This window comes from Salvelinus namaycush, unplaced genomic scaffold (genome assembly GCF_016432855.1).
Source record: "Salvelinus namaycush isolate Seneca unplaced genomic scaffold, SaNama_1.0 Scaffold99, whole genome shotgun sequence".
NCBI lineage: Eukaryota > Metazoa > Chordata > Actinopteri > Salmoniformes > Salmonidae > Salvelinus > Salvelinus namaycush.
The window spans coordinates 7639-30139 of NW_024061741.1; the positions used below are offsets into that span (position 1 = coordinate 7639).

Here is a 22501-nt window from a genome sequence, read left to right on the forward strand (position 1 = left end):
ACAAATAAATTTGATTTTGATTTGATATCTTTCTCCTGGTGGCGAATCTGAAATGACATCACCTTGGCAGTGAGCCGTACCTGTAATATTATAATTATGCTTCATCTAATGCATTACAACCACTACTCCACTAATACAGCTTCTGCTACTAGGTCTTACTGACTGGGGAATACCACTGGGATTATCTATAGACAATGTCTTTCAGTCCTGAGAAGATGTGTTCTGGGTTCAGGAAACTGGCCCACAGTAAGACACTGGTAACACTGGCACGCTTAGTACCACGGTTTAAAAATAGGTCTTCCGTTATCAAGTTTATAGAGGTGGTAAAATAATTAGGAAAAGGATCTATGAAAGGAAGAAAGAGAGCCAGGATTATGCAAAGAGTTGACGTGCGTGTGGTCAGGATTCTCCACAGCCAGTAGTATTGGTGTTAGTGATCGACAATCTGCTGTGGGTCTGCAGCTGGATCCACGCGTGTTGTTCAGATGGGTGTGAACCTACAACACCCGATGTCACAGGAAGCCAAAAGATCATCAAGGACAACAACCATCCGAGCCACTGCCTGTTCACCCCGCTATCATCCAGAAGACGAGGTCAGTACAGGTGCATCAAGGCTGGGACCGAGAGACTGAAAAACAGCTTCCATCTCAAGGCCATCAGACTGTTAAACAACCGTCACTAATAGAGAGAGGCTGCTGCCAACATACAGACTCAAATCTCTGGCCACTTTAATAAACGGACTTAATAAATGTATCACTAGTCACTTTAAATAACGCCACTTTAATAATGTTTACATATCCTACATTACTCATCTCATATGAATATACTGTATTCTATACCATCTACTCCATCTTGCCTATGCCGCACGGCCATCTCTCATCCATATATTTATATGTACATATTCTTATTCATCCCTTTACATTTGTGTGTATAAGGTAGTTGTTGTGAATTTGTTAGATTACTTGTTAGATATTACTGCATTGTCGGAACTAGAAGCACAAGCATTTCGCTACACTCGCATTAACATCTACTAACCATGTGTATGTGACCATTAACATTTGATTTGAACTATACAGTAGTTTACACACTGAATGACAGTTCAGAGGGGAATCCAATGTAGTAACACAACCTGCCCACTACATGGCAATAAAAAGTAGTGACCAGTAGTTCTAATTCATCATTCTATGGCAGTGACATCCCAGATTTTGTATTTTTTGATTGTGTCTTCTGCAGTACAGCATGAACACAAGATAAGAAACTGTCAAAATTGAATGATTCTGGATTACAAAATATTATTACAAAGTTTTATTAGAAGTTAAACATCTGCACATTATTTCATCTTTTTATGGAACGCTGGAGTAGCCTAGGATTACCGCGGAAGCAGATGGCAAATTTAAACGTTACCTTTGTTTTGCATTTAAATTGACAAAGTGGTTGCAGGATCTTCTATCCACCTGACTCCGGATCGAGTTGAATCCCCAAAACCTGAATTTTCCGTCGACTGGTGCACCTAGTGTGGATACAGGTGAAAGCTACAGACTCTGAGGTTCAGATTGTGTTATGGGTTATACACGGAAACAAATCTCCTATCACCTGTTTGAACGTGCAGAAAAGTGGGTGTGTCTATCAGTCCGAGCGTAAGTGTCAGCAGTCGCTGTGTTTACATGTTTAATCTCCCTGTGACAGATATCACACGTTCCTTAATAGCAAACCATTTGAGAACGGTACACACGTCAAATGATTTGGTATTTTATTTGTTTATACTTGCATGCGAGGCACAATATACAGATACGACCAGTTACAGGTAACCATACTTCCTTATTCTTTTTAAACCATGAAATGACCCATGTTTCACCACAGAGACATACCAGTAACATTATTTACATTGAAAGTGTAACAACATTTAGTTTGGTCCCTAAACATCCCAATAAAGAAGAAGATCCATAGCCTGACGTTAACAGGTCCACCACAACAGGTTCCTTCCATTATTCTAACAAGAGAAACAAGCATACCCTGCCAGACAACGTTCTCTTCTCCCTCAAAGAGTCATCTCTAACATATATAACTGGTCCCATATACGGGGCGTGAGAATGACATGTGTGAGAGTTTAGAACACGGAATAAGAATGTCGGTACAATGGAGTTGTGAAGGAACTCTGGAATGCAGAATGACACTTCTGTTCTAGTCAGTCATCTTCTAGGCACTTGGACATTGATTATCATTTCATGACCCCGACATATCACATTGAACCCCGTAGTGTTGTGGGTCGAGCAGGCCGCCGTTGTTGAGGTCGGAGTTGAAAGGTCATTGAGCTTAAGAGGTGCTTCCTGGGGTGAGAGGTCTGGTTCTCTTGGCTGCGTTTTCCTCCACGGTGAAAGTGTAGTTGTACTGTAAACACACAACATGGAAAATACACTACAACGGACCCCACAGTAACACAATCAATACCACAACATGGTCGACACACTACAGACGGACCCCACAGTACACAATCAATACCCAACATGGTCGACACACTACGACGGACCCACAGTAACACAATCAATACCACAACATGGTCGACACACTACGACGGACCCACACGTAACACAATCATTACTACAACATGGTCGACACACTACGACGGACCCCACAGTACCACAATCAATACCACAACATGGTCGACACACTACAACGACCCCCCAGTAACACAATCAATACCACAACATGGTCGACACACTACGACGGACCCCACAGTAACACAACATGGCCGACACACTACGACGGACCCCACAGTAACACAATCAATACCACAACATGGTCAACACACTACGACGGACCCCACAGTAACACAAAACAATAACACAACATGGTCGACACACTACGACGGACCCCACAGTAACACAATCAATAACACAACATGGAAAATACACTACAACGGACCCCCACAGTAACACAATCAATAACACAACATGGTCGACACACTACGACGGACCCCACAGTAACACAATCAATACCACAACATGGTCGACACACTACAACGGACCCCACAGTAACACAATCAATACCACAACATGGTCGACACTACGACGGACCCCACAGTAACACAATCAATACCACAACATGGTCGACACACTACGACGGACCCCACAGTAACACAATCAATACCACAACATGGTCGACACACTACGACGGACCCCACAGTAACACAACATGGTCGACACTACGACGGACCCCACAGTAACACAACATGGTCGACACTACGACGGACCCCACAGTAACACAACATGGTCGACACTACGACGGACCCCACAGTAACACAACATGGTCGACACTACGACGGACCCCACAGTAACACAATCAATACAAAAATACCGTGCGCACACACACACACCTACCTCATTTTCAATGTCCTGGACAGACTTGATGCGAATGTTGTTCAGAGTGTTTGTTGGGGTCTAGGAGGAAAGAGGGGGAGGAGAGAGAGACAGTTTAGACTCATGGTATTTTAGAGTGTTTGTTGGGGTCTAGGAGGAAAGAGGGAGGAGAGAGAGTTTAGACTCATGGTATTTTAGAGTGTTGTTGGGGTCTAGGAGGAAAGAGAGGGAGGAGAGAGAGACAGTTTAGACTCATGGTATTTTAGGAGTGTTTGTTGGGGTCGAGAGGAAGAGAGGAGGAGAGAGAGACGGTTTAGACTCATGTATTTTAGAGTGTTTGTTGGGATCTAGGAGGAAAGAGGGGGAGGAGAGATGGTTTAGACTCATGGTATTTCAGAGTGTTTGTTGGGTCTAGGAGAAAGAGGGAGGAGAGAGAGAGCGGTTTTAGACTCATGGTATTTTAGAGTGTTTGTTGGGGTCTAGGAGGAAAGAGAGGGAGGAGAGAGAGACGGTTTAGACTCATGGTATTTCAGAGTGTTTGTTGGGGTCGAGGAGAAAGAGGGGGAGGAGACATGTTTTAGACTCATGGTATTTTAGAGTGTTTGTTGGGGTCTAGGGGTGAAAGACGAGGAGAGAGAGTTTAGATTGGTGGTATTTTAGAGTGTTTTGTTGGGGTCTAGGAGGAAAGACGGAGGAGAGAGAGTTTAGATTGGTGGTAGTTTAGAGTGTTTGTTGGGGTCTAGGGGGAGGAAAGAGGGGGGAGGAGACATGGTTTTAGACTCATGCTATTTTTAGAGTGTTTGTTGGGGTCGAGGAGGAAAGAGAGGGAGGAGAGAGAGACGGTTTAGACTCATGGTATTTAGAGTGTTTGTTGGGGTCTAGGGGGAAAGAGAGGGAGGAGAGAGAGACAGTTTAGACTCATGGTAATGTTAGAGTGTTTGTTGGGGTCTGAGGAGGAAAGCGAGGGAGGAGAGAGAGACAGTTTAGACTCATGGTATTTCACCACTGGAAGTAAAAGTAGTCCATGTCACTTACAGTAAAACGATGGTGGTTGGTATTTCAACTTACCGTGCCGTTGGTTTGGGTCTTGAACTTGGGGTGCAGAGTGAAGGGAACACCATCTATGGCTGGAGAGGGAGGGAGGGAGAGAAGACAGGTGGAGGGGAAAGAGATGGAGGGTAGAAAGAGTGAGAGAGAGGGATGGTAGGAGGAGAGGGAGGGTGGAGAGAGGTATTTGGTATTTTGGTAGGATCCCATTAGCTGTTGTAAAAGCAGCAGCTACACTTCCTGGGGTCCACAACACATGAAACATGACATAATACACTTCCTGGGGTCCACACAACACATGAAACATGACATAATACACTTCCTGGGGTCCACACAACACATGAAACATGACATAATACACTTCCTGGGGTCCACACAACATGAAACATGACATAATACACTTCCTGGGGTCCACACAACATGAAACATGACATAATACACTTCCTGGGGGTCCACACAACATGAACATGACATAATACACTTCCTGGGGTCCACACAACATGAAACATGACATAATACAGAACATTAATAGACAGGAACAGCTCAAGGAGAGAACTACATACATGATCAATACACTACAATGGACCAGGGAGGAGTGTGTGTGTGTGTGTGTGAGAGATGATAGGTAGAGAGAGGAAGGTAGGTAGAGAGGGGAAGGTAGGTAGAGAGAGGAAGGAAGGATAGGTAGAGAGTGGGTAGGTAGAGAGAGGAAAGATAGGATAGAGAGTAGAGGTAGAGAGAGGAAGGTAGGTAGAGAGAGGAAGGATAGGTAAGAGAGAGGAAGGATAGGTAGAGAGAGGAAGGTAGGTAGAGAGAGGAAGGATAGGTAGAGAGAGGAAGGTAGGTAGAGAGGAAGGTAGGTAGAGAGAGGGAGGATAGGTAGAGAGAGGGAGGATAGGTAGAGAGGGAGGTAGGTAGAGAGAGGGAGGATAGGTAGAGAGAGGGAGGATAGGTAGAGAGAGGAAGGTAGGTAGAGAGAGGGAGGTAGGTAGAGAGAGGGAGGATAGGTAGAGAGAGGAAGGTAGGTAGAGAGAGGGAGGATAGGTAGAGAGGAGGAAGGATAGGTAGAGAGAGGGAAGGTAGGTAGAGAGAGGAAGGATAGGTAGAGAGAGGAAGGATAGGTAGAGAGAGGAAGGATAGGTAGAGAGAGGAAGGTAGGTAGAGAGGGGAAGGTAGGTAGAGAGAGGAAGGTAGGTAGGTAGAGAGAGGAAGGTAGGTAGAGAGAGGGAGGTAGGTAGAGAGGAGGTAGGTAGAGAGAGGAAGGTAGGTAGAGAGAGGAAGTGATAGGTAGAGAGAGGAAGGTAGGTAGAGGGGGAAGGTAGGTAGAGAGAGGAAGGATAGGTAGAGAGAGGAAGGAAGGTAGTAGAGAGAGGATAGGTAGAGAGAGGAAGGTAGGTAGAGAGGGGAAGGTAGGTAGAGAGAGGAAGGATAGGATAGAGAGAGGAAGGAAGGTAGGTAGAGAGAGGAAGGTAGGTAGAGAGAGGGAGGATAGGTAGAGAGAGGAAGGTAGGTAGAGAGGGGAAGGTGGGTAGAGAGAGGGAGGATAGGTAGAGAGCGAAAGGTAGGTAGAGCGAGGAAGGATAGGTAGAGTTAGGGGAGATAGGTAGAGAGAGGGAGGATAGGTAGAGAGAGGGAGGTAGGTAGAGAGGGAGGATAGGTAGACAGAGGAAGGATAGGTAGAGAGAGGAAGGATAGGTAGAGAGAGGAAGGATAGGTAGAGAGAGGAAGGTAGGTAGAGAGGGAGGATAGGTAGAGAGAGGAAGGATAGGTAGAGAGAGGAAGGTAGGTAGAGAGGGAGGATAGGTAGAGAGAGGGAGGTAGGTAGAGAGAGGAAGGTAGGTAGAGAGAGGAAGGTAGGTAGAGAGAGGGAGGATAGGTAGAGAGAGGGAGGATAGGTAGGGAGAAGAAGGTAGGTAGAGAGAGGGAGGAATAGGTAGAGAGAGGGAGGATAGGTAGAGAGAGGGAGTGTAGGAGGTAGTAGAGAGTCAGTACATCAGTCTTTATAACATGTACAGTATCTGTCTCTTTTCTAGAAGTGTTTTCTGAATTTTGGTCAACCTGAGATGCCGTAGATGTTGCTGCTGTCAACCACTTTGGCCAGGGATGTCGTTCAATTGGAGGTTGCTGATGGGACGAGCTGAGCTTCCGCTGCCAGGGGGCATGGGTGGAGCGTTGCTATGGACACAGGGAGACCTAAGTCAGTCTGTGGAATTCTGAGTTGAAGTTTACCATCACTCTCACCTGGCTCTGAGATTCACCTGGCACAGAGAGAGGGTTACCATCACTCTCACCTGGCTCTGAGATTCACCTGGCCACAGAGAGAGGTTTACCATCACTCTCACCTGGCTCTGAGATTCACCTGGCCACAGAGAGAGGGTTACCATCACTCTCACCTGGCTCTGAGATCCACCTGCCACAGAGAGAGGTTTTACCAACACTCTCACCTGGCTTCTGAGATCCACCTGGCCACAGAGAGAGGGTTCCCAACACTCTCACCTGGCTCTGAGATCCACCTGGCCACAGAGAGAGGGTTCCCAACACTCTCACCTGGCTCTGAGATTCACCTGTGCCACAGAGAGAGGGTTCCATCACTCTCACCTGGCTCTGAGATTCATTTGGCCACAGAGAGAGGGTTACCATCACTCTCACCTGGCTCTGAGATTCACCTGGCCACAGAGAGAGGGTTACCATCACTCTCACCTGGCACAGAGAGAGGTTTTACCATCACTCTCACCTGGCTCTGAGATTTACCTGGCCACAGAGAGAGGGTTACCATCACTCTCACCTGGCTCTGAGATTAACCTGGCCACAGAGAGAGGTTCCCAACACTCTCACCTGGCTCTGAGATTCACCTGGCCACAGAGAGAGGGTTACCATCACTCTCACCTGGCTCTGAGATTCACTTGGCCACAGAGAGAGGGTTACCATCACTCTCACCTGGCTCTGAGATTCACCTGGCCACAGAGACAGGGTTACCATCACTCTCACCTGGTTCTGAGATTTACCTGGCCACAGAGAGAGGGTTACCAACACTCTCCACCTGGCCACAGAGAGAGGGTTACCATCACTCTCACCTGGCTCTGAGATCCACCTGGCCACAGAGACAGGGTTACCATCACTCTCACCTGGTTCTGAGATTTACCTGGCCACAGAGAGAGGGTTACCAACACTCTCACCTGGCTCTGAGATTCACCTGGCCACAGAGAGAGGGTTACCATCACTCTCACCTGGCTCTGAGATCCACCTGGCCACAGAGAGAGGGTTCCCAACACTCTCACCTGGCGCTGAGATTCACCTGGCCACAGAGAGAGAGGGTTACCATCACTCTCACCTGGCTCTGAGATTCACCTGGCCACAGAGAGAGAGGGTTACCATCACTCTCACCTGGCTCTGAGATCCACCTGGCCACAGAGAGAGAGGGTTACCATCAGGGGTTATAGTTAGAGAGATGTCCTGTGTAGGTCCTATCTGGTTAATATAAGTTAACCAGGCCAGTAGCCATACACCCAGATCTGAGTCTCTCACCTGAGAGCTACCTGGACAGCAGGTGTACAGTACCTGGGTCTGAGAGGTAGCAGCCTCACCTAACCTAGTCTCACCTGGGTGGAAGGTCTAAGGTAAACAGCCTCACCTAACCTAGTCTCACCTGGGTGGGAGGTCTAAGGTAACAGTCTCACCTGGGTGGGAGGTCTAAGGTAACAGTCTCACCTGGGTGGGAGGTCTAAGGTAACAGTCTCACCTGGGTGGGAGGTCTAAGGTAACAGTCTCACCTGGGTGGGAGGTCTAAGGTAACAGTCTCACCTGGGTGGGAGGTCTAAGGTAACAGTCTCACCTGGGTGGGAGGTCTAAGGTAACAGTCTCACTTGGGTGGGAGGTCTAAGGTAACAGCCTCACCTGGGTGGGAGGTCTAAGGTAACAGTCTCACCTAACCTAGTCTCACCTGGGTGGGAGGTCTAAGGTAACAGTCTCACCTGGGTGGGAGGTCTAAGGTAACAGCCTCACCTAACCTAGTCTCACCTGGGTGGGAGGACTAAGGTAACAGTCTCATCTGGGTGGGAGGTCTAAGGTAACAGCCTCACCTAACCTAGTCTCACCTGGGTGGGAGGTCTAAGGTAAACAGTCCTCAACTAACCTAGTCTCACCTGGGTGGGAGGTCTAAGGTAACAGCCTCACCTAACCTAGTCTCACCTGGGTGGGAGGTCTAAGGTAACAGCCTCACCTAACCAAGTCTCAGCTGGGTGGAAGGTCTAAGGTAACAATCTCACCTGGGTGGGAGGTCTAAGGTAACAATCTCACCTGGGTGGAAGGTCTAAGGTAACAGTCTCACCTGGGTGGGAGGTGTAAGGTAACAGTCTCACCTGGGTGGGAGGTGTAAGGTAACAGTCTCACCTGGGTGGGAGGTGTAAGGTAACAGTCTCACCTGGGTGGGAGGTGTACGGTAACAGTCTCACCTGGGTGGGAGGTGTAAGGTAACAGTCTCACCTGGGTGGGAGGTGTACGGTAACAGTCTCACCTGGGTGGGAGGTGTACGGTAACAGTCTCACCTGGGTGGGAGGTCTAAGGTAACAGCCTCACCTAACCTAGTCTCACCTGGGTGGGAGGTCTAAGGTAACAGTCTCATCTGGGTGGGAGGTCTAAGGTAACAGCCTCACCTAACCTAGTCTCACCTGGGTGGGAGGTCTAAGGTAACAGTCTCACCTGGGTGGGAGGTCTAAGGTAACAGTCTCACCTGGGTGGGAGGTCTAAGGTAACAGCCTCACCTGGGTGGGAGGTCTAAGGTAACAGTCTCACCTGGGTGGAAGGTCTAAGGTAACAGTCTCAACTAACCTAGTCTCACCTGGGTGGGAGGTCTAAGGTAACAGCCTCACCTGGGTGGGAGGTCTAAGGTAACAGTCTCACCTGAGTGGGAGGTCTAAGGTAACAGTCTCACCTGGGTGGGAGGTCTAAGGTAACAGCCTCACCTAACCTAGTCTCACCTGGGTGGGAGGTCTAAGGTAACAGTCTCAACTAACCTAGTCTCACCTGGGTGGGAGGTCTAAGGTAACAGCCTCACCTAACCTAGTCTCACCTGGGTGGGAGGTCTAAGGTAACAGTCTCACCTGGGTGGGAGGTCTAAGGTAACAGTCTCACCTGGGTGGAAGGTCTAAGGTAACAATCTCACCTGGGTGGAAGGTCTAAGGTAACAATCTCACCTGGGTGGAAGGTCTAAGGTAACAGTCTCACCTGGGTGGGAGGTGTAAGGTAACAGTCTCACCTGGGTGGGAGGTCTAAGGTAACAGTCTCACCTGGGTGGGAGGTCTAAGGTAACAGTCTCACCTGGGTGGAAGGTCTAAGGTAACAGTCTCACCTGGGTGGAAGGTCTAAGGTAACAGTCTCACCTGGGTGGGAGGTGTAAGGTAACAGTCTCACCTGGGTGGGAGGTCTAAGGTAACAGTATCACCTGGGAGGGAGGTCTAAGGTAACAGTCTCACCTGGGTGGGAGGTCTAAGGTAACAGCCTCACCTAACCTAGTCTCACCTGGGTGGGAGGTCTAAGGTAACAGTCTCACCTGGGTGGGAGGTCTAAGGTAACAGCCTCACCTAACCTAGTCTCACCTGGGTGGGAGGTCTAAGGTAACAGTCTCAACTAACCTAGTCTCACCTGGGTGGGAGGTCTAAGGTAACAGCCTCACCTAACCTAGTCTCACCTGGGTGGGAGGTCTAAGGTAACAGTCTCACCTGGGTGGGAGGTCTAAGGTAACAGTCTCACCTGGGTGAAAGGTCTAAGGTAACAATCTCACCTGGGTGGAAGGTCTAAGGTAACAATCTCACCTGGGTGGAAGGTCTAAGGTAACAGTCTCACCTGGGTGGGAGGTGTAAGGTAACAGTCTCACCTGGGTGGGAGGTCTAAGGTAACAGTCTCACCTGGGTGGGAGGTCTAAGGTAACAGTCTCACCTGGGTGGGAGGTCTAAGGGTAACAGTCTCACCTGGGTGGAAGGTCTAAGGTAACAGTCTCACCTGGGTGGGAGGTCTAAGGTAACAGTCTCACCTGGGTGGGAGGTGTACGGTAACAGTCTCACCTGGGTGGGAGGTGTACGGTAACAGTCTCACCTGGGTGGTAGGTGTACGGTAACAGTCTCACCTGGGTGGGAGGTGTACGGTAACAGTCTCACCTGGGTGGGAGGTCTAAGGTAACAGTCTCACCTGGGTGGGAGGTGTACGGTAACAGTCTCACCTGGGTGGGAGGTGTACGGTAACAGTCTCACCTGGGTGGGAGGTCTAAGGTAACAGTCTCACCTGGGTGGGAGGTGTACGGTAACAGTCTCACCTGGGTGGGAGGTCTAAGGTAACAGTCTCACCTGGGTGGGAGGTGTACGGTAACAGTCTCACCTGGGTGGTAGGTGTACGGTAACAGTCTCACCTGGGTGGGAGGTGTACGGTAACAGTCTCACCTGGGTGGGAGGTGTACGGTAACAGTCTCACCTGGGTGGGAGGTGTACGGTAACAGTCTCACCTGGGTGGGAGGTGTACGGTAACAGTCTCACCTGGGTGGGAGATGTAAGGTAACAGTCTCACCTGGGTGGGAGGTGTACGGTAAATGTTCTTACCTGGGTCTGAGGGGCAGTGGAGGAGAGGTCTGGTCCAGGAATAGATACCTTGCTGAACAGGTGTACTGTACATGGGTCTGAGGGGTAGTTTCCGGGGTCTGAGGGGGTAGTTACCTGGGTCTGAGGGGGTAGTTACCGGGGTCAGGGGGGGTAGTTACCTGGGTCAGAGGGGGTAGTTACCTGGGTCAGAGGGGGTAGTTACCTGGGTCAGAGGGGGTAGTTACCTGGGTCAGAGGGGGTAGTTACCGGGGTCAGAGGGGGTAGTTACCGGGGTCAGAGGGGGTAGTTACCGGGGTCAGAGGGGGTAGTTACCGGGGTCTGAGGGGGTAGTTACCGGGGTCTGAGGGGGTAGTTACCTGGGTCTGAGGGGGTAGTTACCGGGGTCTGAGGGGGTAGTTACCGGGGTCTGAGGGGGTAGTTACCGGGGTCTGAGGGGGTAGTTACCTGGGTCAGAGGGGGTAGTTACCTGGGTCAGAGGGGGTAGTTACCTGGGTCAGAGGGGGTAGTTACCGGGGTCTGAGGGGGTAGTTACCGGGGTCTGAGGGGGTAGTTACCTGGGTCTGAGGGGGTAGTTACCTGGGTCTGAGGGGTAGCGGAGGGGGGTTCTGGTCCAGGGAGAGCTGACGGAGGTCAAGGCTGAGGCTGCGAGGCTTTGCCTGGGGTAGAGGGCTGGAGAAGGGCCCCTTCTTACACCACATCACATAGCCATGCATGTCCCTGAGACAGACAGGACAACACCACAGTTAGGACAGACACACCAACCCCTGGTCTCCCAGACACACACTGAGAGTAGCTCTATGGAGGATCTTCACTGAAATGTTGTTCTTTTGTCCAGGACCAAGCTACATTAGTGGGATGTTTGTGTGTGTGTCTCTCCGCGTCACTCTCTCTCTCTGTGTGTGTGTGTGTGTGTGTGTGTGTGTGTGTGTGTGTGTGTGTGTGTGTGTGTGTGTGTGTGTGTCTGACCCTAAACAGGTGTAGTGCTGCAGCATCCTCCTAGTCTTAGCCGTCAGTTTGATGTCCAGTACAGCGGTCTCCACACCGCCCACTGGCACCATGCGGACACACACACGCTTCTTCTTAGACACAGAGGCCCCTGGACACACACACACACACGGACGGACACACACACACACACACACACACGGACGGACACACACACACACACACGGACGGACACACACACACACGGACGGACACACACACACACATTTTTGAATACTTCAAAAATCCAGTTAAAAATGAAGATTCAGAGGGCATATAGATCAAAGTTCCTATAGATGTCTGGTCTTAGCCATCCAGAACATAATCACACATTCATCACGTTGTATGAAACATGACAAAAACCACCTAAACAACTACTTTTTATTAACTTGCAGTAGTCGCTTGTTAATAAATGAATTATGAACATTTTCCAAGCATCTGTAAAACATGTCTCAGTGTTCCTCCAGGTGTTCAGGTATTTAATAAGCATCTGTAAAACATGTCTCAGTGTTCCTCCAGGTGTTCAGGTATTTAATAAGCATCTGTAAAACATGTCTCAGTGTTCCTCCAGGTGTTCAGGTATTTAATAAGCATCTGTAAGGCATGTCAGTGTTCCTCCAGGTGTTCAGGTATTTAATAAGCATCTGTAAAACATGTCTCAGTGTTCCTCCAGGTGTTCAGGTATTTAATAAGCATCTGTAAAACATGTCAGTGTTCCTCCAGGTGTTCAGGTATTTAATAAGCATCTGTAAAGCATGTCTCAGTGTTCCTCCAGGTGTTCAGGTATTTAATAAGCATCTGTAAAGCATGTCTCAGTGTTCCTCCAGGTGTTCAGGTATTTAATAAGCATCTGTAAAGCATGTCAGTGTTCCTCCAGGTGTTCAGGTATTTAATAAGCATCTGTAAAACATGTCAGTGTTCCTCCAGGTGTTCAGGTATTTAATAAGCATCTGTAAAACATGTCTCAGTGTTCCTCCAGGTGTTCAGGTATGTAATAAGCATCTGTAAAGCATGTCAGTGTTCCTCCAGGTGTTCAGGTATTTAATAAGCATCTGTAAAACATGGCAGTGTTCCTCCAGGTGTTCAGGTATTTAATAAGCATCTGTAAAACATGTCTATGTGTTCTACAGGTGTTGAGGTTCTACAGGTACTCACTAGGCTCCAGGTGTTCAGGTATGTAACAGTACCCATGAGGAACAGTCTCCTTGTCTGAGATCACCTGGACATCTGATACTACCATACCACCTGACATGTCCTAGAGAGGGGGGAGATGTCATTTAGGCATGTGGCGTGCATGTGACTGTCTGAGTCCGTGTGTGTGTGTGTGTGTGTGTGTGTATAACACACCTTGCTGTAGCAGAGGAAGTAGCCAGCCTTCATGGCGAAGCTCCGTGTGTGTGTGTGTGTGTGTGTGTGTGTGTGTGTGTGTGTGTGTGTGTGTGTGTATAACACACCTTGCTGTAGCAGAGGAAGTAGCCAGCCTTCATGGCGAAGCTCCGTGTGTGTGTGTGTGTGTGTGTGTGTGTGTGTGTGTGTGTGTGTGTGTGTGTGTGTGTGTGTGTGTGTATAACACACCTTGCTGTAGCAGAGGAAGTAGCCAGCCTTCATGGCGAAGCTCCGTGTGTGTGTGTGTGTGTGTGTGTGTGTGTGTGTGTGTGTGTGTGTGTGTGTGTGTGTGTGTGTGTGTGTGTGTGTGTGTGTGTATAACACACCTTGCTGTAGCAGAGGAAGTAGCCAGCCTTCATGGCGAAGCTCCGTGTGAAGTTAGCAGCAACTCCATCCTCAGTTATACTAATCTAGAAAGAGTGAGAGAGGGGAGAGAGACAGAGAGAGGGGAGAGAGACAGAGAGAGAGGAGAGAGAGAGGGGAGAGAGAGAGGGGGGAGAGAGAGAGAGGGGAGAGAGAGAGGGGAGAGAGACAGAGAGAGGGGAGAAAGAGAGAGGGGAGAGACAGAGAGAGAGGAGAGAGAGAGGGGAGAGAGACAGAGAGAGGGGAGAAAGAGAGAGGGGAGAGACAGAGAGAGAGGAGAGAGAGGGGAGAAAGAGAGAGGGGTGAGACAGAGGGGAGAGAGACAGAGAGAGGGGAGAAAGAGAGAGGGGAGAGAGACAGAGAGAGGAGAGAGAGGGGAGAGAGACAGAGAGAGAGGGGAGAGAGAGAGAGGGGAGAGACAGAGAGAGAGGAGAGAGAGAGAGGAGAGAGACAGAGAGAGGGGATAGAGGGGAGAGAGACAGAGAGAGGGGATAGAGGGGAGAGAGTAAGAGAGAGGGGAGAGAGACAGAGAGAGGGGAGAGAGAGAGGGGGGAGAGAGACAGAGAGAGGGGAGAAAGAGAGAGGGGAGAGAGACAGATAGAGGGGAGAGAAACAGAGAGAGGGGAGAGAGGCAGAGAGAGGGGAGAGAGACAGGGAGAGGGGAGAGACAGAGAGAGACAGAGAGAGGGGAGAGAGACAGAGAGAGGGGAGAGAGACAGAGAGAGGGGAGAAAGAGAAAGAGTGAGAGGGGAGAGAGACAGAGACAGAGACAGTAGAGAGAGACAGAGAGAGGGGAGAAAGAGACAGAGAAAGAGTGAGAGGGGAGAGAGACAGAGAGAGGGGAGAGAGACAGAGAGAGGGGAGAGAGACAGAAAGAGAGAGGGGGGAGAGGGAGAGAGAGAGGAGGGGAGAGAAAGAGGGTGAGAGACACAGAGGGTGAGAGAGAGAGACACACAGAGGGTGAGAGGGAGAGAAAGAGGGTGAGAGGGAGAGAAAGAGGGTGAGAGAGAGAGACAGAGGGTAAGACACTACACACAATATTGAGAATTACTGACCTCTTACTGTCTATGAGCCTTTATGCTCATAGACAGCAAACAGCGGGAGGCAGGGCTTTCTCCTATAGATCTCCATCTTTATGGAACGGTCTGCCTACCCATGTGAGAGACGCAGACTCGGTCTCAACCTTTAAGTCTTTACTGAAGACTTATCTCTTCAGTAGGTCATATGATTGAGTGTAGTCTGGCCCAGGAGTGTGAAGGTGAACGGAAAGGCTCTGGAGCAACGAACCGCCCTTGCTGTCTCTGCCTGGCCGGTTCCCCTCTCTCCACTGGGATTCTCTGCCTCTAACCCTATTACAGGGGCTGAGTCACTGGCTTACTGGTGCTCTTTCATGCCGTCCCTAGGAGGGGTGCGTCACTTGAGTGGGTTGAGTTACTGACGTGATCTTCCTGTCTGGGTTGGCGCCCCCCCTTGGTTTGTGCTGTGGTGGAGATCTTTGTGGGCTATACTCGACCTTGTCTCAGGATTGTAAGTTGGTGGTTGAAGATATCCCTCTAGTGGTGCGGGGGCTGTGCTTTGGCAAAGTGGGTGGGGTTATATCCTTCCTGTTTGGCCCTGTCCGGGGGTATCATCGGATGGGGCCACAGTGTCTCCTGACCCCTCCTGTCTCAGCCTCCAGTATTTAAGCTGCAGTAGTTTATGTGTCGGGGGGCTAGGGTCAGTTGGTTATACCTGGAGTACTTCTCCTGTCTTATCCAGTGTCCTGTGTGAATTTAAGTATGCTCTCTCTAATTCTCTCGTTCTCTCTTTCTTTCTCTCTCTCGGAGAACCTGAGCCCTAGGACCATACGTCACGGCAAACCGGGCATGATGACTCCTTGCTGTCCCCAGTCCACCTGGCCTTGCTGCTGTTCCAGTTTCAACTGTTCTGCCTGCGGTTATGGAACCCCTACCTGTCCCAGACCTGCTGCTTTCAACTCTTAATGATCGGCTATGAAAAGCCAACTGACTTTTATTCCTGATTATTATTTGACCATGCTTGTCATTTATGAACATTTTGAAAATCTTGGCTCTCTCTAATTCTCTCCTTCTCTCTTTCTTTCTCTCTCTCGGAGGACCGGAGCCCTAGGACCATACGTCAGGACTATCGGGCATGATGACTCCTTGCTGTCCCCAGTCCGCCTGGCCTTGCTGCTATTCCAGTTTCAACTGTTCTGCCTGCGGTTATGGAACCGCCACCTGTCCCAGACCTGCTGTTTTCAACTCTTAATGATCGGCTATGAAAAGCCAACTGAAAATTATTCATGATTATTATTTGACCATGCTTGTCACTTGTGAACATTTTGAACATCTTGGCATAGTTCTGTTATAATCTCCACCCGGCACATCCAGAAGAGGACTGGCCACCCCTCATAGCCTGGTTCCTCTCTAGGTTTCTTCCTAGGTTTTGGCCTTTCTAGCCACCGTGCTTCTACACCTGCATTGCTTGCTGTTTGGGGTTTTAGGCTGGGTGTCTGTACAGCACTTCGAGATATTAGCTGATGTACGAAGGGCTATATAAAATAAACTTGATTGATGCTGTCTGACCTCTTACTGTCTCCTCGATGAGCCTTTATGTAGTCTGACCTCTTACTGTCTCCTCTGAGCCTTTATGTAGTCTGACCTCTTACTGTCTCCTCTGAGCCTTTATGTTGTCTGACCTCTTACTGTCTCCTCTGAGCCTTTATGCTGTCTGACCTCTTACTGTCTCCTCTGAGCCTTTATGTAGTCTGACCTCTTACTGTCTCCTCTGAGCCTGTATGTAATCTGACCTCTTACTGTCTCCTCTGAGCCTGTATGTAATCTGACCTCTTACTGTCTCCTCTGAGCGTTTATGTAGTCTGACCTCTTACTGTCTCCTCTATGAGCCTGTATGCTGTCTGACCTCTTACTGTCTCCTCTGAGCCTTTATGTAGTCTGACCTCTTACTGTCTCCTCTATGAGCCTGTATGCTGTCTGACCTCTTACTGTCTCCTCTGAGCCTTTATGTAGTCTGACCTCTTACTGTCTCCTCTATGAGCCTGTATGCTGTCTGACCTCTTACTGTCTCCTCTGAGCCTTTATGCTGTCTGACCTCTTACTGTCTCCTCTGAGCCTGTATGTAATCTGACCTCTTACTGTCTCCTCTGAGCCTTTATGTAGTCTGACCTCTTACTGTCTCCTCTATGAGCCTGTATGCTGTCTGACCTCTTACTGTCTCCTCTGAGCCTTTATGTAATCTGACCTCTTACTGTCTCCTCTGAGCCTTTATGTAATCTGACCTCTTAATGTCTCCTCTATGAGCCAAGCCTTAATGTAGTCTGACCTTAAATTATTTCTATCTATTTCCTACTTCTTCTGCCTGTATCCCTCCTCCCTGACTCCCTTCTTCCCTCTCACTCCCTACCATGTTGAAGTCTTTGGGACAGATGCTGCTGTTGGAGGCCCAGGCCACTGCCGTCACCGGCCTGTTGTGGGCGCCACCACCGTGCTCCATCAGAGACATCTGGAGAAGAGGAGAGGAGATGGACAGGAAGGGAGAGAAGAGAACAAAGGGGGAGGAGAGAAGCGGAAGAAGATAAGGGGCAGAGGAGGTTATCATGACAGTTGTTCCTGAATAAATTATCTTAAGGATTGTCAACAATGCGACGTTCTCCATTTCTCCCAACAACCACTGCTCTAACAGACAGAACATCGTGGAGCAACTATCATGGTATAGCTGTGAAAATATACAATTACTTTGCCAGATTTCCATATTAATATTTGGCTTTGCTAGCATAACAAAGGAATGGTTGTTTTGACAGGTAACTGCCAACATCCAGTCAAGAAATAAAACTAGCAAACTGAAACTAGCTAAAAACGGTGATTTGATCACTAAACCCCGGTATTAACATTAGCTATAAATGGCCCATTGTTAGGAAAATAGCTAGCAAGTTAGCTAACCTAGCTTGCAGCTAGCTAACATTTGTTTGACAGGTGAGTTAAACATATTTTTTCCTTCACGTTTCGGAGATTTCACTCAGTTTTCAAAAATCCTCGTAAAAACATGGTACTTACTCTGTTTTTCGTTTCCACCTTTCTCGCTTTAGAATGTAGATGAAGTCAGGTAAACAACTTTTTAGAGGCGAGCAAGAACTTCTTATGACTTTTCCTCGTCTCCTTTCCAGGAAATACAGGAGATTCTACGACTACTATTCCCATCAAGCACCGGGACATGACAAATGATTACGCCAGCACTGCCGAAGAGGATGAGCTTGATTTTCACCTCAGCGCCAGATGGCGCTACTGTCCTGAAATAATATTGTTGAACGCGTCCTTGCTATCTCCCTTTACTTGTTGCTGTAATCTATGCAAAGGGTCTAAATGCTGTGGCATTTAATTGTGTGATTTATGTTTGGTGTTTGGAGAAGGAGAGAGAGGAGGAAAGATAATTAGACCTATATAATTACTTGACACATTGGAAAGAATTAACCAAAAAACAGCAAACTGGAATGCTATTTGACCCTGAACAGAGAGTAAACAGTGGCAGAATACCTGACTACTGTGACTGACCCAAAATTAAGGAAATTTTTGACTATGTACAAACTCAGTGAGCATAGCCTTGCTATAGAGAGAGACCGCCGTAGGCAGACCTGGCTCTCAAGAGAAGATGGGCCATGTGCACCTGCCCACAAAATGAGGTGGAAACTGAGCTGCACTTCCTAACCTCCTGTCAAATGTATGAGCATATCAGAGACGCATATTTCCCTCAGATTACACAGACCCACAAAGAATTTGGAAACAAAGCCAATTTTGATGAACTCTCATATCTACTGGGTGAAATACCACAGTGTGACATCACAGCATCAGGATTTTGACCTGTTGCCACAAGAAAAGGGCAACCAGTGAAGAACAAACACCTTTTGTAAATACAACCCATATTTATGTTTATAAAGTATATGTTTATGTTCATAATGACATTTGAAATGTCTCTATTCCTTTGAAACCTTTGAGTGTAAGGCAGTACAAACAAAAGACACACAGATATATACTGTCAGACAGACACACAGATATATACTGTCAGACAGACACACAGATATATACTGTCAGACAGACACACAGATATATAATGTCAGACAGACACACAGATATATACTGTCAGACAGACACACAGATATATACTGTCAGACAGACACACAGATATATAATGTCAGACAGACACACAGATATATACTGTCAGACAGACACACAGATATATACTGTCAGACAGACACACAGATATATAATGTCAGACAGACACACAGATATATACTGTCAGACAGACACACAGATATATACTGTCAGACAGACACACAGATATATAATGTCAGACAGACACACAGATATATACTGTCAGACAGACACACAGATATATACTGTCAGACAGACACACAGATATATAATGTCAGACAGACACACAGATATATATACTGTCAGACAGACACACAGATATATACTGTCAGACAGACACACAGATATATAATGTCAGACAGACACACAGATATATATACTGTCAGACAGACACACAGATATATACTGTCAGACAGACACACAGATAAATACTGTCAGACAGACACACAGATATATAATGTCAGACAGACACACAGATATATACTGTCAGACAGACACACAGATATATAATGTCAGACAGACACACAGATATATACTGTCAGACAGACACACAGATATATACTGTCAGACACACACACAGATATATACTGTCACACAGACACAGAGATTTATATACTGTCACACAGATATATATACTGTCAACCACAGAGATATATATACTGTCACACAGATATATATATACTGTCACACAGATACTGTATATATATACTGTCACACACAGATACTGTATATATATACTGTCACACAGAGATATATATACTGTCACACAGATATATATATACTGTCACACAAACACACATATATATATATACTGTCACACACAGAGATATATATACTGTCACACACATAGATATATATATACTGTCAGACAGACACACAGATATATACTGTTACACACACAGATATATATATACTGTCACACAAATACAGATATATATATACTGTCACACAGATACTGTATATATATACTGTCACACACACAGATATATACTGTTACACACACAGATATATACTGTTACACACACGGATATATACTGTTACACACACGGATATATACTGTTACACACACGGTCAAATGCAGAGAGAGAGGGGCATACAGCGCATTTCGGAAAGTATTCAGACCCCTTGGCTATTTCCACATTTTGTTACGTTACAGCCTTATTCTAAAATTAATTAAATTGTTTTTCCCCCCTCATCAATCTACACACAATACCCCATAATGACAAAGAAAAAACAGGTTTTTAGAATTTGACATATCGCATTTACATAAGTATTCAGACCCATACTCAGTACTTTGTTGAAGCACCTTTGGCAGCGATTCCAGCCTTGAGTCTTCTTGGGTATGACGCTACAAGCTAGGCACACCTGTATTTGGGGAGTTTCTCACATTCTTCTCTGCAGATCCTCTCAAGCTCTGTCAGGTTGGATGTGGAGCGTTGCTGCACAGCTATTTTCAGGTCTCTCCAGAGATGTTCGATCGGGTTCAAGTCTGGGCTCTGGCTGGGCCACTCAAGGACGTTCAGAGACTTGTCCCGAAGCCACTCCTGCGTTGTCTTGGCTGTGTGCTTAGGGTTGTTGTCCTGTTGGAAGGTGAACCCTCGCCACAGTCTGTGGTCCTTAGTGCTCTGGAGCAGGTTTTCATCAAGGATTTCTCTGTACTTTCTCCTTTCATCTTTCCCTCGATCCTGACTAGTCTCCCATTCCCTGCCGCTGAAAAACATCCCCACAGCATGATGCTGCCACCACCATGTTTCACCATAGGGATGGTGGCAGGTTTCCTTCAGATGTGGCGCTTGACATTCAGGCCAAAGAGTTCAATCTTGGTTTCATCAGACCAGAGAATCTTGTTTCTCATGGTCTGAGAGTCTTTAGGTGCCTTTTGACAAACTCCAAGCGACCTGTCATGTTCCTTTTTACTGAGGAGTGGATTCCGTCTGGCCACTCTACCATAAAGGCCTGATTGGTGGAGTGCTGCAGAGATGGTTGTCCTTCTGTAAGGTTCTCCAATACCCACAGAGGAACTCCGGAGCTCTGTCAGAGTGACCATCGGGTTCCTGATCACCTCCCTGACCAAGGCCCTTCTCCCCCGATTGCTCAGTTTGACCGGGCGGACTCTTGGTGGTTCCAAACTTCTTCCATTTGAGAATTATGGAGGCCACTGTGCTCTTGGGGACCTTCAATGCTGCAGAAATGTTTTGGTACCGTTGCCCAGATCTGTGCCTCGACACAATCCTGTCTCGGAGCTATACGGACAATTCCTTCGACCTCATGGGTTGGTTTTTGCTCTGACATGCACTGTCAACTGTGGAACCTTATATAGACAGGTGTGTGCCTTTCCAAATCATGTCCAATCAATTGAATTTACCACAGGTGGACTCCAATCAAGTTGTAGAAACATCTCAAGGATGATCAATGGAAACAGGATGTACCTGAGCTCAATTTCGAGTCTCATAGCAAAGGGTCTGAATACTTATGTAAATGTGACATTTCCCCCAAAAAATATTATAAATTTGCAAAAATGTGTAAAACCAGTTTTTGTTTTGATATTATGGGGTATTGAGTGTAGATTGATGAGGGGGGAAAACGATTTAATCCATTCTAGAATAGGGCCGTAACGTAACAAAATGTGGAAAAAGGGAAGGGTTCTGAATACTTTCAGAGAGAGAGAGAGAGAGAGAGAGAGCGAGAGAGCGAGAGAGAGAGGAGAGAGCGAGAGAGAGAGAGAGAGAGGAGAGAGAGAGAGAGAGAGAGAGAGAGAGCGAGAGAGAGAGGTATGTGAGAGGTCTTTGGAGGTGGGGCAGAGCGAGAGGGAGAGAGGAGATGGGCAGTTTTGGAACTTTTGTAAGTGTAATATTTACTGTTAATTTTTTATTGTTTATTTCACTTTGATATATTATCTATTTCACTTGCTTTGGCAATGTAAACATATGTTTCCCATGCCAATAAAGCCCTTAAATTGAATTGAAATTGAGAGGAGGGCATTCAAGGCAGTGCGCCGAAAGAAAGATCAATTTCCATTTACATGAAAATGAGGCAGCGCAGGGGGGAGAGGGGGGAGGGAGGTGAGGAGAAAGAGAGGGGGATAATGGAAAAGGGGGGAAGGGTGAGAGAGAAAGGGCGAGGGAGTGATGGTGAGAAGGAAGGAGGAGAGATAACAGAAAGGGGAGAAGGGGAGAGAAAGGAGAGAGAGAGAAAGCGAGAGAAAGAGCGGTGAGTGGGTAGGATAGGAGACAGAGAACGTATTGCATTCTGTCTATAACACAGAGGTCAAGATGTCCAGTGATTGAACACCGGTCTGTATGACTGGGTTTACTATTGTAGATACCTGACGTTGTGACACGACAGGACCTTGATGACATCATCAGAGCCTAGACCAGACGATAGACGGCTCCTCCAATCCCTTCTCATGGATGTAACGTCTTATGATATTGATTGTATGTTTTACATTGACATTTAGCCACAAACACACAAGTGCACTCCCTCACTCACACACACACACACACACACACACACACACACACACACACACACACACACACACACACACACACACACACACACACACACACACACACACACACACACACACACACACACACACACGCCACAGAGA

At 47.6% G+C, this 22501-nt stretch overlaps 1 protein-coding gene and 1 long non-coding RNA gene across 2 annotated transcripts; both read right to left on the minus strand.

Moving 5' to 3' along the window:
- Positions 1-1733: 1733 nt before the first annotated feature.
- On the minus strand, positions 1734-17930 carry LOC120043655 (multivesicular body subunit 12A-like). Its single transcript, XM_038988208.1, has 11 exons — positions 17797-17930; positions 17147-17245; positions 13687-13770; positions 13130-13229; positions 11957-12086; positions 11567-11707; positions 6538-6578; positions 6462-6494; positions 4425-4483; positions 3378-3437; positions 1734-2388 (listed from the first exon to the last, which is right to left on the minus strand). Exons 2-11 carry the CDS (start codon positions 17243-17245, stop codon positions 2314-2316), a joined length of 822 nt encoding a protein of 273 aa, XP_038844136.1. The 5' UTR covers positions 17797-17930; the 3' UTR covers positions 1734-2313.
- On the minus strand, positions 6997-8014 carry LOC120043661. The gene is made up of 3 exons (XR_005476495.1): positions 7444-8014; positions 7290-7408; positions 6997-7103 (listed from the first exon to the last, which is right to left on the minus strand). It is a non-coding gene; the product is annotated as an uncharacterized LOC120043661 (long non-coding RNA).
- Positions 17931-22501: the final 4571 nt, after the last annotated feature.

Bases quoted from the DNA above. Each gene is read 5' to 3' on its own strand.
- LOC120043655 (XM_038988208.1), bottom strand. From the start codon at position 17,245: ATGTCTCTGATGGAGCACGGTGGTGGCGCCCACAACAGGCCGGTGACG. The intron at 12,087-13,129 runs GTGAGTACCTGT...GTGTGTGTCCAG, and splicing joins ACCTGAACACCTGGAGCCTA to GGGCCTCTGTGTCTAAGAAG. The intron at 3,438-4,424 runs GTAAGTTGAAAT...CTTTCCTCCTAG, and splicing joins AGACCCAAACCAACGGCACG to ACCCCAACAAACACTCTGAA.